This window comes from Amphiura filiformis, chromosome 3 (genome assembly GCF_039555335.1).
Source record: "Amphiura filiformis chromosome 3, Afil_fr2py, whole genome shotgun sequence".
NCBI lineage: Eukaryota > Metazoa > Echinodermata > Ophiuroidea > Amphilepidida > Amphiuridae > Amphiura > Amphiura filiformis.
Genome location: NC_092630.1, coordinates 8,645,526 through 8,663,391, shown reverse-complemented (window position 1 = coordinate 8,663,391; position 17,866 = coordinate 8,645,526). Strand labels below are relative to the sequence as shown.

The 17,866-nt window shown below is 35.3% G+C and overlaps 1 protein-coding gene and 1 long non-coding RNA gene across 3 annotated transcripts in view; one reads left to right on the top strand and one right to left on the bottom strand.

Annotated features, from left to right (window-relative positions):
- The window catches only part of LOC140147967 (uncharacterized), a 78,023-nt gene that overhangs the window by 1,676 nt on the left and 58,481 nt on the right, over positions 1-17,866 (bottom strand). For both annotated transcript variants that reach the window (XM_072169780.1, XM_072169779.1), the window contains exons 9-10: positions 805-846; positions 17-115 (exon numbers count right to left, since the gene is read on the bottom strand). In XM_072169780.1, coding sequence (XP_072025881.1) covers positions 17-115; positions 805-846 — 141 coding nt within the window. The remainder of the gene's footprint in view (positions 1-16; positions 116-804; positions 847-17,866) is intronic.
- On the top strand, positions 15,132-15,795 carry LOC140147966 (uncharacterized). The gene is made up of 2 exons (XR_011858426.1): positions 15,132-15,267; positions 15,609-15,795. It is a non-coding gene; the product is annotated as an uncharacterized lncRNA (long non-coding RNA).

Genomic DNA, 17,866 nt, shown 5'->3' with positions numbered 1-17,866 from the left:
ATGATAAAGTACTTACTACAAGTTTTTCCTCGAAATCCGCGTCTGCATTTGCAGTAGAAACCAACTGATCTATCATAACACCGCGCTCCGTTCATACATGGCTGGCTGACACAACCTATCGGGACGAAACATGTGATACATGCACAATGAATATTATCGGAAGAACATCAAGGCATTGGCCATTAGCGGACATTTTACTGACTTGAAAACATACTTGCGCCAATCGCAATCAATTATTAGTTTGAAATTAACATGGGTTGTTGTATGATCTGCCAGAAATACAAAGTAATTCGCTGAACAGGCACAGATAATAGCGAGCATCAAAACGTAAGATTGGCCTTTATAGGACACTATCGACTTAAACGGACTTGTGAGCCGCAATAATTTGATATCGTTCGCTATACTGATGAAAATTGCGGGAAGTGTTTTACAACATTCAGTACATGCGCGAGAATATTGTCTTGTGTCCGTCACGTTTTGGAATAAGTTTTCAAGTCGCCACTCTAACATAATGACACAATCACAATCTCTTTCCTCTATGGACACAATAAACATGCACAATTGAGCGGTCATTTTGGATTTATGCAAATTAGGCACTGTTCCACTACTTAGATTTGTGGGGACTTTTTAGATGTGTTATTAATGTTTGAAATGAATGGCGATGAAATGGATTCTGTTGCAATTAGTGGTGGGTTAACCCCTTATTTTAGTCTAATGTCCAGGCACGATTTTTACAGTGTTAAGTTCTAGTGCAGGCCTAATACAGTAATGGGTAACAAGAAATTCAAGATTAATGTACTTTACCACGATTGTGCATGTCCTTTCTGTATTTCTCAATCATAGATTCTGTAAGGAATGGAATTATATCTTGACTTAAATAATAGTACATAAATTATAATTATTAGAGCGATAATTGTGCTAGATATACTTATATTATCTTAATTCTGCAGGATTTTATCTTCGTTTTCAAGTTTTTGTTTTTGTTTTTCATATAATCTGAACATAGCCAGACACCTTTACTTTTATTAGATTTACAAGATTATCGTTTTGTTCTGCGAGTATTATAATGTGGAAGAATCTTCTTAAGAAGAAGAAGGAGAAGTAGAAGAGGAAGCATGAAGGAAGAGGAAGAATTCAAAAAAGTCAAAGAAGAAGTTGCCCTTCTATTGCTTTTAAAATAAGAAATCGGGAAAATATCTTGTTCGTTAAATACTTGATTTACCTCACTTGTTCCAATTCAATTTGGTATTGTTTTTGGTTACCTTTGCATGTATCTACATTATGTTGTTGTGTCTTGCCTCCTCTACATAAAGTCAAGTCAATAGTTTACTTGTTTTCCCACCAGTGGCGTAGCCAGCACGTTTTTAGATGGTGGGCAAAGGGAGGAGCCAACTTTTAAGGGGGAAAACTTTGACAAAAAATGGTTTTAAAAATTGGCTAAAAAGTACAAAAAAGGCCTAAAATCTTGAATATTTTGACAACATTTTAAAAATAGTGTAGTGTGTTATCATACAAAACGTTTTCAAACATTTTCATGACCTTTTTATATATATAACCCGACATTTAATGTTATTAAAACGTTTTTACCAAACCCAAAATATAACTTGTTTAAAACGCTTTAAGACGTTTTTGTGTTTGCTGGGAAACTAATGTATGTTTTTGTTGACACGTTATTTTCCATTGTTCGTTTTATTGATTAAATGCAAATTAACAAGATCAAATTCAAATTTACAAGATCTCAAACTCATTATTTGACAAAATTTTTCATTTCATTTTGACAAGATTATATTATGTCTCCCTCTATGACCCAACAAACTATTCAAAATTTTCTAGTTATTTTTAATAAGACAAACTAGACTACTCAATTTTGATAAGTTGGGTCATTTTTGACAATAACCTATTCATTTATTAAATGACAAGACAATCTTATCCAATTTGATGAGTTTCTTGTCATTTTGATGAGAATATCCGATTCATAAAATAAACAATTTTTCACCAGGTTCGCTGTCGCATATTAATAAAAGAGACATGTAGGTCATGCCTTCTCAAAGGGTGGCCCGTGGGCCAAATCCGGCCCGCGGCGCCCTAAAAGTGGCCCGCGGCCGGGCACTGATTAAAAAATTGGTTTTTTTAAATAAAAAAAATTAAAAATATAAAAAAATATTGGGGAAAAAATCAAAATAGTCAAATAGTACCTATGTTTTTTCATGCAAAATTTGTGTTAAAAATAGGTTAAACCTCTCAGCTTCCTGGACCCTCGCCAGGAGCCCTAAGGTGGGCCCCTGGACCCCACCCGCTAAGACGCTCCACTCGCTACGCTCTATTGATTTTTTTTGGCCCTTCAGCATTATTTTTCAACACAATTTGGCCCTTGAAACAAATTAATTGAGAACCCCTGATGTAAGTGGTTTAAAATAATCCAGCCAGCCTAAGAAGCTCCCTTGGCCGAGTGTTTAAGGGGGTACTACATCCATTGCATTTTTTGCGTGTTTTTTTTGCATTTTGTGAAGAATTCTAGAAACGAGAAAAAAAAGTGGTAGTATGCAAAATGAAGGGGCAAATCTTCTCGTTCTACGTCAGTGATGTACCACTTTTTGGCTTCTACCTTTAAAAGCATGTAGGCTACATTGATACCGATGCCACCAATAAAACGAGAAGATTTGCCCTTCATTTTGCATACCACTTTGTCCAATTTGTTTTCTCATTTCTTCACAAAATGCAAAAGAAAAATGCAATGGGTGTAGTACCTCCTTAAGGCACAGGTCTCAGATCATTAATGTGAGGTCCTGGTTCGATTCCCGGTCTGGATCACTTTTTCTTTTCCATGTTATCCGATTCATATTGAAGATTATGTTATGTACCCATCTGCAATATTAATAGTGTCCCTTGTCAAATTTGCCAAGTTTCTATTCAAAATGTTAGATCGTTTTATTAAAGAGTGCATGCACTCTAAATTTTGCAACGGTTAATGTAGTTGTGAACAAAATGGTTGAACCGTTTGTTGCACTCTCTTGATGCTACGTACTTTAAATAAACATGTGTAGGCCTACATGCAGTGCTTATATTATGACAATGTATGATATAACCATTAAATGGCCATATGTGTCAAAATTATAGTCTTTTGGTAGTAAGGGCTCGTAATGTTAGAAGACAATTTCTTTGCTCTTTATACGAACTACACCATGTATTTTCGGGACAACACACATAGTCCCGAAAATATGCCTTTGTATTTTCGGGACAATTAGTGTAATATAAATAGCCAAGAATTTACTTTTGCCAATTACGAGCACTTTTCCAAAAGACATTTGACACCTTTTAGGCATTGTATGTAGGCCCTACACAGGTTTATTCAAAGTACGTAGCATCAAGACAGTGCAACAAACGGTTCCACCATATGTTCACAACTAACATTATCCGTTGCAAAATTTGGATTGTGGTTACGTCGAAGTGAAGCTGAAACACGGTTTAAGAAAACAAAATTACGTCGAATAATTTTTTATGAAGTGCAATTTATTATCTTTGTTTGTTAGTAGAATAAATAATAAATATATAATGTAGTACATCAATCAATTGTTTACTTGGACAGATGATCGATCAATCAATCGCCAAAAACCAAAAAGAATGTATTATTTGTTGAACATTGCTTTTCAACTTTAAATAAATAAATATAAATACGCTATAAATATACATACAATGTTTGCATGTTTAAATGTAATTGCATCAATTAGCACCTGTTAAATTCAGAGATAGCCTTGTCACTGATTAATTTGATAACCAGGCAGGCTTGGTTCACCCAGAAGAACTACTCTGGCAGAGATTCCTCTTTAAATTGTCTGTTTTGTTTTGGTTTTGTTCTATTTCATTATTTTCTTAATTCTTGTTCTGAGAGGTAGGCCCACTCTAACTGTCACAAAACCTTCCAAAAGTGTTTCTTGTATAAGCAAGGCTATATAGAAAGCATCTCTACTTCCTAGACATATTTTTTGAAAAGTTATAACCGAATTTCAAAAAATAAAAATATAATTGAAGAAACCTCAAAAAAAGGAAGCGGGAGGGGACGTGAAACATGTTTTTTTTATTTGGCCTTATACAGGGTGTCCCAAAAAAAGAGGCCCACATTGCGCCCTCTTTTTCTCCTATTTCTCAAAAGATTAAATATATTTTGGTATGTAAAGAAACCTTTAATCGTTAGCTTTAATAAACCAAAACAATTATTTCAATCGGCTCACAACTTTTGAAGATATGCTCTTTTGAATAAAAGTACCCGTTTTTCACTCTGTCCACGGATATCAAACAGAGTGGTTGGGATGGCTCATGCTGTGGAGTGGCCTGCACATTCACCAGACCTCACATCACTTGATATTTTTCCTTTGTGGCAAAATCCAAGATCTTCGCAAGTATCCGGCGAACAAGGATGGTACGCAACGCAATTGATGCAATGAGGACCAGGGCTGAAACCTGTATTCGCAAAGGAGGCAACCAGGTAGAGGGCAGAGCAGCACAGTAAACTCACTTCAGAAGAACCAAAGACAAACCAAACAGCCTTTTAGGGCTACCTTTTATCCTAAAAAGAGAAATGACTTATGTTGTAAATTAAAAAAAAAGAAAGCAAGAAACAACAAAGTAAGAAAGTAAGAAACATAATAAAACAAAAAGGCATAAATAACCAAGCAAAAATAAGTAATTGTAAGTAAAGCAAAAGAAGTCCCATTCGGCATCCATTTTACCCACAAATTAATGACACTATTAACAAAATCCACTGTCCATAAACCAAAGCCCATTCCAAAGTTATTTTATAAAGTTATCATTGAGGAGTGTTTGATATTCATGCATGGTAGGTGTACTCCTTTTCAATCTTTGAAGTAGCCAAACCTTCTCTGTGGACAGAGTGAAAAACGGGTACATTTCTTTAAAAGAGCATATCTTCAAAAGTTGTGAGCCGATTGATATAATTGTTTTGGTTTATTAAAGCTAACAACTCAGGGTTTCTTTATATACCAAAATATATTTGATCAACTTTTCAGAAATAGGAGAAAAAGAGGGCGCAATGAGGGGCCTCTTTTTTTTTTGGGACACCCTGTATGGTATCAAAGTGTGAATGGGCATTTCCATTTGAAATCCACACGTCCCCTGTAAGATTTTGTGGAAGTGGAAGAATTCCACAGAGAGAGAGAGTATACGTAGTATGTATTTCAAATAGAATATTTTCAAATTGGGTACTATATAACTATTATTATTATTTGAAATACTCCAGTAGTGGAAGATATAGGTAAAAATTAGTTATTACGTATTATACAGCGTGGTGTGGATTTCATAATAAGTAACCCTAGCCAATTGTATAATTGTAAAATCAACTCCTTCTGTATGGCAGAATTCAACTTGAATTGACCAAGATTTATTTCTGTGAAAGCCCGTAATTCTGATGAGGGTAAAGTTAATTTCTTAAAACTTCCGTGGTCCGAGCTGTGCGCCAAGCGTCTACGAGCGTACACACAGAAAAAATAAGCAATCACGCTGATTGGCTGATCAACGCACTTGACAACAAGTCGGTTGACCCATTGGTTGTCTGTTCGGCGCGTAGTAGGCGACCTTGTCACTTTTACGCGATCGCAATTCACCAGCGAGTACCCCGACCACGGAAGTTTAAAAACAACAACTTTAGTATTTTTGCAAGATACTCCCATAATGAGTTACTGTTGTGCTAGCCATAATACGTGTAGGATATGAGTATTTTTATTTGAGCTCTAGTGATATTTATTGCAAATTAAATATGTGATGTCTAAAAAAGAAAGAAAAAAAGATGAAAACTTAATATTTGACGCATTGGGCAAACTTTACTGTTTGCATAAAACTACGGAAGTGGTTCCATTCGTTCCAAACTTGTATTCTTCAAGGTCCACAGCCTCGGTACGGGATATCTGTAAGGAAAATTAAACACATGTTTCAGAAAATAATCTATATAGTTGTAAACACACACATAACAACTCGTTTATGGATTTGGAACGCAAATGGGTCATTCCATATGAAATCAAGGAGGCGCCCCACCTGACCCCCTCAGATTTGCTTTATATTTTAGTCATATGTTGTACCTGTAAAAATATTAAAACCTGCAAATTTGAGGTCTGTAGCTCTTACGGATTTTCTGTGGCAGCCATTTAAAGTTGGAGTAGGGGGGTCTAAATTTGGACCCAAAAGTTGCCCTTTAAATAAATTTCATCTTTGGGAGTCTGTGCCTTCTTTATAAAATGACAGAGAGGTCTGAAACTTTGTATACACACTAACTGCATGCCCAATTTGTCAAAAAATGAAAAATAAAAAAATTCTGTAGGCCTAATTACGCGTTGTATCACGGGGTCATTAAATATGCAAGAAAAAATGTAATGTTTTGTAAACTGGCAAGTTTAGCCCCCCTAAATTCACATTTTTGTCAGATTAATTATTTTTTGTTATCACTGATGCTATAGGATAAATACAATGCATATCACAACTCATTTACATTTCGAACAGCGCCCTCACGAAGATGAAATTTATTGCAAATTCAACATTTTCAGGGGGCCCAAAGTCGATGTGGTCCACCTTCAAAATTTATGAAACATCACTTTTATATAACTACTAGTCTTAAATTACAACTTTGCTAAGTCCCAGTAATTGTATAGGTTGACTTCATATAAAACGACAAGCCCAAAGTTGACCATTTTCTTATGATTGCATGTATTGCAAATGTGCCGAATTTGGAAGGCTTAAAAGTCAAATTGGCCCCAATATTGAAAATAATATGGAAATAAAGGTAAATAGGGCCAATAACTATGCATCTAGTCATTTATTTTTAATATTGTGGCCATTTTGACTTTTAAACCTTCCGAATTCGGCACATTTGCAGTACATGCAATCATAAGAAAATGGTAAATTTTGGGTTTGTCGTTTTATATGAAGTCAACCTATAAAATTACTGGTATTGAGCAAAGTTGTAATTTAAGACTAGTAGTCTTATAAAAGTGATGTTTTATAAATTTTGAAGGTTGACCACATCGACTTTGGGCCCTCTGAAAATGGTGAATTTGCATTAATTTTCATCTTCGCGAGGGCGCTGTTGGAAATGTAAATAAATGGTCACCTCAATGTTTTGGATATGCATTGTATTTGTCCTATATATCGCATCAGTAACAACAAAAAACAATTAATCCGACAAAAAATGTGAATTTAGGGGGGCTAAACTTGCCAGTATACAAAACATTACATTTTTTTGCATATTTAATGACCCCGTGACACAACGCGCAATTACAGACATTTATTTTTTTTACTTGTTGACAAATTGGGCATGTAATTAGTGTGTATACAAGGTTTCAGACCTCTCTCTATTTTTATTAGGAAGGTACAGGCTCCCAAAGATGAAATTTATTCAAAGGGCAACTTTTGGGTCCAAATTTAAATTCCCCTACTCCAACTTTAAATACTTACCATAGAAAATCTGTATATATTCAAAATGAAATGGAAATAAAAGTAAATAGGGCCAATAACTACTCATCTAATCATTTATTTGTAATATTGTGGCCAATTTGACTTTCAAGCCTTCCGAATTCGGCACATTTGCACTACATGCAATCATAAGAAAATGGTCAACTTTGGGCTTGTCATTTTATATGAAGTCAACCTATACAATTACTGGGACTTAGCAAAGTTGTAATTTAAGACTAGTAGTTATATAAAAGTGATGTTTTATAAATTTTGAAGGTGGACCACATCGACTTTGGGCCCCTGAAAATGTTGAATTTGCAATAAATTTCATCTTCGTGAGGGCGCTGTTCGAAATGTAAATGAGTTGTGACCTCAATTTTTGGATATGCATTGTATTTATCCTATATATAGCATCAGTGATAACAAAAAATAATTAATCTGACAAAAATGTGAATTTAGGGGGCTAAACTTGCCAGTTTACAAAACATTACATTTTTTCTTGCATATTTAATGACCCCGTGACACAACACGCAATTACAGAAATTTTTTATTTTTTTATTTTTTGACAAATTGGGCATGCAGTTAGTGTGTATACAAAGTTTCAGACCTCTCTCTCATTTTATAAAGAAGGCACAGACTCCCAAAGATGAAATTTATTTAAAGGGCAACTTTAGGGTCCAAATTTAGACCCCCCTACTCCCACTTTAAATGGCTGCCACAGAAAATCCGTAAGAGCTACAGACCTCAAATTTGCAGGTTTTTAATATTTTTACAGGTACAACATATGACTAAAATATAAAGCAAATCTGAGGGGGCCAAATATAATATTGTCCGTCAATAAAATGATTTGAAAGGATGATCAACTGTTTTGAATTCGAGAACAATTAATACAAAAAAAAAACTTCAGTGTTACGTGACCCTACACTGTTTGCAATGTTACCTTGATAACGGGGCCACTAATTTTCTATTTATTAACATGATTAAAAACTAAACTGAGCTCAAAAAGAAACTTATAATTTTTTACAACTTGTGAATCACAAGGTCATATCTTAAAATAGTGTCAATCAAAATGAACCAAAACTACACACAGGATTACATTAATACTCTACTCAAAACACATGTCAGTAACCAAGCAGTTGTCCAACTGACACAACAGCAAAATGCACTGTCATGGGACAGCTTCCTGGAAGTTCCTCCACTTTCACAGCCCAACATTTGGCACCCAGCACAAAAAATCTGTGAGAATGCACACAAGATCCTTGCACAGATGATAAAACGGTGCTGCTTTCTGCTTTTCATACACTTTTTTCACGAAACAGGGCTGGGCTGTGAATGTGGTCCAGGAAGCTGTTCCATGTCAGTGCATTTTGCTGTTGTGTCAGTTGGATAACTGCTTGGTTACTGACATGTGTTAACAGTAGAGTATTGAAGTAAACCTGTGTGTAATTTTGGTTCATTTTTATGGAGAGGATTTCAAGATATGACCTTGTGAACAATTATAAGTTTCTTTTTGAGCTCAGTTTATATACAATACAGTAAAATACGCATTATTATGATAAAATACTTACTACAAGTTTTCCCTCGATATCCGCGTCTGCATTATTTGCAGTACAAATCAAGCCATCTCATATGTTGTAACATTGCCCTCCGTTGAGGGGTGTTAGCTAAATCTATAAATGACATGGGACAAAAGTGAGATGCATTAGCGAACATAAAGATGTTGGCCACTAGCCTAAAGCCTGAAGTTTTCCGCGTTGCAGATTTTCCGCGAAAAAGCAGAATTACGGTGGAAAAAAAAAGCAGTTTTCATAAAAAGAGAATAAAAAAAACACGCCAAAACACCACAAAAAATGAAAATAATGAACAATCTTATCAATAAAATGATATAAATATTAAAATCATAAAAAGAGAATAAAAAACACGCCAAAACACCACAAAAAATGAAAATAATGAACAATCTTATCAATAAAATGATATAAATATTAAAATCATAAAAAGAGAATAAAAAAAACAGGCCAAAACAACACAAAAAATGAAAATAATGAACAATCTTATCAATAAAATGATATAAATATTAAAATCATAAAAAGAGAATAAAAAAACACGCCAAAACACCACAAAAAATGAAAATAATGAACAATCTTATCAATAAAATGATATAAATATTAAAATCATAAAAAGAGAATAAAAAAAACACGCCAAAACACCACAAAAAATGAAAATAATGAACAATCTAATCAATAAAATGATATAAATATTAAAATCATAAAAAGAGAATAAAAAAACACGCCAAAACACCACAAAAAATGAAAATAATGAACAATCTTATCAATAAAATGATATAAATATTAAAATCATAAAAAGAGAATAAAAAAACACGCCAAAACACCACAAAAAATGAAAATAATGAACAATCTTATCAATAAAATGATATAAATATTAAAATCATAAAAAGAGAATAAAAAAACACGCCAAAACACCACAAAAAATGAAAATAATGAACAATCTTATCAATAAAATGATATAAATATTAAAATCATAAAAAGAGAATAAAAAAAACACGCCAAAACACCACAAAAAATGAAAATAATGAACAATCTTATCAATAAAATGATATAAATATGTAACACAAAAAAGAATGTTTTACCATAAAATGTGGACTCTTACATCAGGCAAAAATTTGCGAAAAAGGTAAAAAATTGCAAAATTTACAAAGCAGGAGAAAGCAGAATTTCAAATTTTGGGCTTTACACTAGCCTAGCGTACATTATAGGATGGGAAATGATCAATATACCTTGTGCGGAACGGCCGTTCGTCCATACGAACACATGGCATGCTGCTGAATGATCACACATCCGTACGAACCACTCGAAAAGAACACCCGGAAAGAACAAAAGTTAGGCTGCAGTAATCAGTATCATCTAAAGCACGTCAAGTGAAAGCTTGGTTCACTCGGTCCTTTCAAATATTGAGTTTTAGTTTTGGTTTTGGTCACGTGGTTTCCTATTATCCTGCCTAAGCTCTTGAGTGACGTCATTATCGATATCTTTGTCTGTACTCTTTGTTAGGGACTTAAAATTTGTAGCAAGCCGTTTCGGTTTTTAATTCAGTTTGTTATGTAATCGGAAATCAGGTTTGAAGTTACATTGATCAAATTATACAAAAGAAGTTTTTAAATTTCGCAGTGCAATATTCACGAGCAGAGAAGTCGCACAAGTCAATCTACATTTGAAAGCGTGATTTAGTTTTGGAAATAGACAAGGCTTATTTCACTTTGAAAAAATATAGACCATCGAAATATTTCCACCGATATAACAAAAGAATACCCTGAGAATAGATACTTGAGTGATATACGGTATACACTATTATACACTTCTCTATTTATATGTATATCTCATGCATTCGATCCATATAATAGAAAGCTATATGATTTTCAATATCTAGGCCTGTTTAAATTGACTTTTATTTATTACTCGAGATATTATATAATGAGAAGAGAGAGAGGGGGGGGGGAAGAGGGTGTTGGGGTGTAAGAGAAACAGGTGAGAGAGAGTATTGGTGCAACGAAACTCTGCCCGCTTCGTCATGGGAGACTACGAGAGAACAAGCAGCGTAACCTCAATGCTCCGTCGTCTCAATTGGACTTCTCTCCAGGATCGACGCCTCGCTAGTCGCCTTCTCATGATGTTCAAGATCCGTTTCGACCTGGTTGACATCCCATGGAATCACTACCTCACCCTTCACTCTTCATCCACCAGAGGCCATTCATCTAGATTCATGCAGCCTCACACCAACTCTTCAGTGTTTGCAAACTCCTACTTCCCACGTACCATCCGGGACTGGAATAATCTTCCAGTGGATCCAGCGGAGTACCAATCTCTCAACAGCTTCAAGATCATGTTGAGGGACTGTCCACTGAAGTAGTCTCACCACCAGCCTATTTTTTTACTCGCACAACTGTATATATTTTGCACTTGCCATCATTTTCATGCTGTTGCTCCGACTCATGCCCACCACGTAGTGCGTCTATTCTCACTTATGTGAGCTTGCACTTTAAGGAAGGAAGGAAGGAAGGAAGGAAGGAAGGAAGGAAGGAAGGAAGGAAGGAAGGAAGGAAGGAAGGAAGGAAGGAAGGAAGGAAGGAAGGAAGGAAGGAAGGAAGGAAGGAAGGAAGGAAGGAAGGAAGATATCGAATGTATGGGGAGGAGGGGTAGAAGGAGACACTTAGGGAAGAGGGGGTTATATATGAAGGGGAGAGCGGAGCCTAGGTAAGAGGTGTGGGTTGTGCCTACCGGGAACAATAAATTAATTCATAATCAAATCATCTCCATCATCATGCATCGTAATATTTCATACATACCAACAAAGCCCCTTAATATACGCGCATGATTTCTAGGCCTAGAACTCTGGGTGTAATTATACGGTGATATGAAAGTATGCCACCTACGACAGACATATCCGAAGTAAGACTAAATCAGATTTCAAAGAGTATCAAGTACCGCCCGCAGTGATAGATATTCGATAATAATTATGTTAGCACAATAGGCCATTATATACTTATGGATATACCCTATATACTGTGTCCTTCCAGCACAATAGTGTTATGATTGATTGCAGATCAGATCTGTCTTCTTTTTAATCCCTCGATTTTTGGTTTCTGAACAAAAGAGAGGACAAAACTAATTTGAAATGAGGGACTGGCGAAATAAAGTTCCTGTGCATGCGTAAAGGTGTATATATTTCAGAAAAGAATCCGAAAAAGCAAAAATATAAAAGCTTTCCATTTTTCAGCAGTCGGAAATTGAATAGTCACTAGCTGTCGCCCTCCAGTGGCGGCACCATTTGAAGTGACTTTCCACAACCATGTGCACAGCACACCCAAAACAATGCGACCACAACATTAATATATTTCAGTGCTGATTGGTGTTTTGTTTTGTTTTTGTTGCAAGTATTGCGTTATGATTATGGTGCTGTATGTTTGTTTTTTTATGTTTGTTATTCATTTTTGTTGAGTTTGGTGTATACCATGGTTTTGGTTGTTGCAGTTGTTTTGATGTTGGTGTTGCATGTTGTGTTGTCAGTGGTTGTATTGTTGTGGTTGTTGCGTTTGTTTGGCGGGTGTCGTGGTAATTGTGGTTGCATTGATTTGGGTTACTGTTGTTTTGATGTTGTGTTATCAGTGGCTGTATTGTTGTGTTTTTTGCGTTTGTTTTGGTAGAGTTTGTGCAGTTATTGGTTGCATTGATTTGGGTTAGGCCTACTGTTGTTTTGATGTTGTGTTGTCAGTGGCTGTATTGTTGTGCTTTTTGCGCTTGTTTTGGTAGAGTTTGTGTAGTTATTGGTTGCATTGATTTGGGTTACTGTTGTTTTGATGTTGTGTTATCAGTGGCTGTATTGTTGTGCTTTTTGCGCTTGTTTTGGTAGAGTTTGTGCAGTTATTGGTTGCATTGATTTGGGTTACTGTTGTTTTGATGTTGTGTTGTCAGTGGCTGTATTGTTGTGCTTTTTGCGCTTGTTTTGGTAGAGTTTGTGCAGTTATTGGTTGCATTGATTTGGGTTACTGTTGTTTTGATGTTGTGTTGTGTTGTCAGGGTTATATTGTTGTGGTGTTTGCTTTGGCAGAGGTTGTGGTTATTAGGGCTGCATTGATTTGGGTTGTTGTTGTTTGATGTTTTGTGTTGTGTTGTCAGTGGTTGTATTGTTGTGGATTTGCTCTTGTTTTGGTAGAGGCTGTAGTTATTGTGGTTGCATTCAATGCATTAATTTGGGGTATTGTTGTTTTGATGTTTTGATGTTGTGTTATCAGTATCAGGCGGCGGATGACATGATCGAGCCGGCAACTTGTGAAACCGCCCGGCCGTATGGCATTTTCCATATACTCGGTTAGTTTTGTGGGGTTCATTATCGAACCCCAACGGTTTTAGCTTGTATTTATATTATTTATCAACATATTTCAAGCGTTTTAAAATTTCAAAATAATCCCATTCAATTACACGGGTGACGATGAAAATTTACTGAATTTAGAGAATGCAATGCGGCCACCACCTGGTCAGTATAGCTGTATTGTTGTGGTTTTTGACCTTTGAACCCAATTCTCAGTTTCAACTTGCGTGCACTTGAGCTAAAATCACGTTTTTGATCGGTAAAAAGGTGTAAGAGCTAGAGAGCACACTATACCGGTATGTTTTATGTTGCCAAAAGAGTTGAAAAGACTTAAAGAAGAAGGGACGGACTGCAGTAATTTGAGTAAGAAAGAGGCCATGGCGCCACTGAAAAGAAAAACAGTAGCAGAGGTGAACATCAATGGTCAGCGACATGTCGACACTCAGATTATTAGTAGGCCCTAAGCCTAATTGAAATAATTCTTACGATAAGCATTACAATAATAAGAGAACTTTATTCAATATCTTATTTTCATGATACAAAATATTGGTTTCTATATTAACAACTAACGTCATTGGTGAACTACGACCTGAACAAACAGTCATTCATGTTATAATTGTCATGCTTGTTCGAAGAAGAATATGAACTAATGAAATGCATATCCATCTATATAACACATATAGATGAACTAAAAATACTCTTATTAGCTTATATTGAAATTGAAAATTGAATGAATGTGCATTCCACAGATTCAAATTTATTTAAGTATGGATTAATGTTTATATATGACCTAACTTTAGACAACATAGAGGCTATGGCTAGTACGATATTTTGATGCCCCATTCGACTGTTGAAAGTCAAAACTACATCCAAATGAGTTTGAGCTATAGACTGTTTTAGTCTATGAATTGAAAGCATGGACTTAGTTCACCAATAATTCCAGTTATTCTTTTGAATTAATACTGACAGGCGTAATCCATCAAACATGATTTACAATTAAGGCGAGTCGGATAGCAGGGACCATATTTTTCCAGCTTAGCCATTTAAATAAAACGTTAAAATGCAGTGTACGTCTTTAATATAAATACATTGATCTTATAGAAATGAGTCAAGGAAGCCAATAATCAAAATGACACCCTTAATGTATCAAGCCTTGTGATTTCCTTATATCATTCCTCTTGTGTGTCGGCTTTATTTGTCTCAATATTTGCCCGGGAAATATTTGGAGAGTGCAAACACTGCAAGGTCATGGTCCCCTCCGACTGGCCCTAATACTTACATTACTTAACAATTACTGGATTCATAATAGACTGTATAAACAAAAATCACAAAAATTCCTTAAGAATACAAATTTGTTTATACATCATTTCGGCAATTTTCGAAATTTCTTTTGAAAAACCTCAAATTACGTCATCAACGCCACGGGTAACGTATAGCGTAGAGAATGCTCACTGACGTTGATGACGTATTTTGGGTTTCCTTTGTAAATGATTTTGGGAATTCCCGATATGTTTAATCTCCTCGAGTATAGTTTATAAATTATGCTTATATACAACTGTATCAAAAATAAAATTAGATTCCACTACATGTATAATTTCCTTTACAACTAACACCACTAGCACTATAATTAATTCCCCTCATAAAGATCATAAAATATCGAGGGTTGAAAACCAGAAAGCCTCAACTCTCTATGACCAGTCACAAAATGAGCATAGAATTGACACTTTCTGAAATATTGTAGAGTTGAAATCCTATTATTCTATAGGCCTACCCTTTAAAATCATACCAAACGTGTTAGGATGGCTCCTTGCTTTGGTCTTCAAAAATCAATTTAGAATGTCCTGGCGACTTTATGCTAGGTGATTGTTTGTTAAGGCTTTCTGGCTCTCTACCCTCGATAAATACACTCTTGGAAAAAAGTTCTATAAGGCCGTATAAAATTAATATTTTGGTTCTCGTCCAGAGGATTTTCATGAATTGATGAGGGAGGGAGGTGTTTTTTTTTTGTTTTGTTTTTCAGTGTAAAATCAGCATTGTCTGTAGTTTTCGGTCTTTTCCAACAGTGCTCGAGGAAACGATGAGGCACCACAAAAAGACTTGGAAGTGGTCCTTGTTCTCTAATAAACTTATTTATATGTGTGAAAAATTCATAAATCATTCCAAAGTCTAAAATAATTGAAAAATCTATAAAAAAAAAAAAAATCTGACAAATCCCAGAAATTGTGGTGGGAGGGGACGAGAACCAAAACATTAATTTTGTACGGCCTAAGTTATAGAAGTTTTTTCTTAGAGTATAGGCCCTAGGCGGTAGGCCCAACTGTTCTTAATCATTCGACCCTATAAGAAAGGGGCTTCAAAAAGCCATGAAAGGTTCTTTTTCCTTTTTTGCCCTTTCCAGAACTTTTTAGGCTCCATGCAGAACCTTTCAAAACTACTCATGATAAAGACAGACATCCCGGGGGTCACTCCCATTGTGGCCTGTACACCATCCGCGATAATCAACTTTTGAAAAGCACCCTAAACAAGGATTTAACCCTTGGCTAAAACGACACCCTAAACAGGGATTTCATTCCTAACATCAAATTTCATACCCTAAATTTCATTTCCGCGTATTTAGAAATTGCAATTTTGCTACCCTTTTTCCAATTTTTCATGTTTTTGACACCCTAAACGCGATACGCGCGTATCGTGCCTACCCACGAAAAACGACCCTTTTACGCGTTTTCATTATCGCGGATGGTGTACAGGCCACAATGGGAGTGACCTTGGGACAGACATCCCAAAAATGCTTTTGGAACCTTTATAAGAGAGTGGATATAAGGTCCGAAACACTAATTAAATCTACGTTTAATGCCTCCATTCCCGTCTGACTGCACACTACGTTACTTAATGCCGCCCTCTACCAAACACAATATTTGTTATGGATTTTGAACAAACTTAAAAACTGTCATCAAAATGAAGAAATTGAAAAGTCATCGAAATGATGAAATTGAAATCAAAATGATCAATACCACCGTTGACAAAAAAGAAAACACACTAGTATCCATGTGGGAAGTTTTCAAAATCTCATGAAGGACATAATACGTTGGACCAGACGGGGTTCGAACCCACAACTGTGTGAACATGAGTCGAACCTCTTAACATTGGTCTTGCTATTGTAACACAAAAGCTCGATCCACGATTACAACCATGTATTTAAAAATTATTATTAAATAAAAGAGTTATAGTTATCAAAAATATACTTTTCAAATAAAGTCTAGTAACACTGAACCGTGCAAACAGGGCAAAGGTCACATTATTCACATAGTCATACTCGTCAACGAGTCATAATTAAATTTCCTAATTTACTATTTATAAGTAATATTAAGTACTGGATTATTTACACATTGCCAATTAGTCGATGAACAGTTAATTTTAGCGAGGTGAATTTCATTACAATGTCAGATTGTGTCTTTAGGCTACTAAATATCCGCGGGGGAAATCTTTAAAAGAAAAAGTATTTTACAAAAGGGCCTTTTTAATAAACAAATTAATAATAGGCCTAATCATATAGTTGAATAGGTATTTTTGGTCATTAAAATGTATTGTTAAATTCCAAGGGAACGGACTAAGGAAAGATACAACTGCGTATTATTCAATTAAGCCTACTTCATTAGGCCGTATAAAATTAATGTTTTGGTTCTCGTCCAGAGGATTTTCATGAATTGATGAGGAGGGGGCCCCCCCCCCCCATGTAAAATCAGTATTGTTAGTAGTTTTCGGTCTCTTCCAACAGTTTTTGAGTGAAGGAGGAGACCCCTATTGTGAGATTCTCAGGGATAAACCCCCTCGAGTACCACAAAATCCTTTAGTGATCCATATTCTTTAATAAACTTATTTTTATGTGTAAAGCTCACAAGTCTAAAATATTTTGAAAAATCTAAAAAGAAAAAGAGGAGATAAATCCCAGAAATTAAGGAAGGAGGGGACGAGAACCAAAACATTAATTTTATACGGCCTTATTATTATAACGACATAACCACCGTAGAACACAAAATCACTTAGGTAGGCCTACTGCTCATACAGGTCACGTTTTACTAAATCACCCGATCCCAAGTTCAGCAGATTTTTTAATAGCAATATCTAAAAATAGGCATAGGCCCTACTATTGTCGCTGTTCAAGACATTTTGTTCCGAATATACAAGTATCCTAACAGTCCATTTAACCACTTTGTGTATTAGACATAACATTCACTGCCACAAAACAGGATAACACTTAAAATAAACACTTGAACGCGTTATAAAATGGTAAACGCTTGAGGAATAGGAAGTGTTCACTAACACTTCATAAACACTTGGAACTCGTTATAATAGCTAACGCTTAAGGTATGGAATGTTCACGTGTAATTAACAGAATCAACGACTGAAAAATACGAAGATTAATACGTGTTAATATTGTTAACACACAAACGTGATTATAACATATTGTGCAGTGAAATGTCTATACAAATGTTTACAGGCCTATATGTAATTGTTAAACAATTAATTA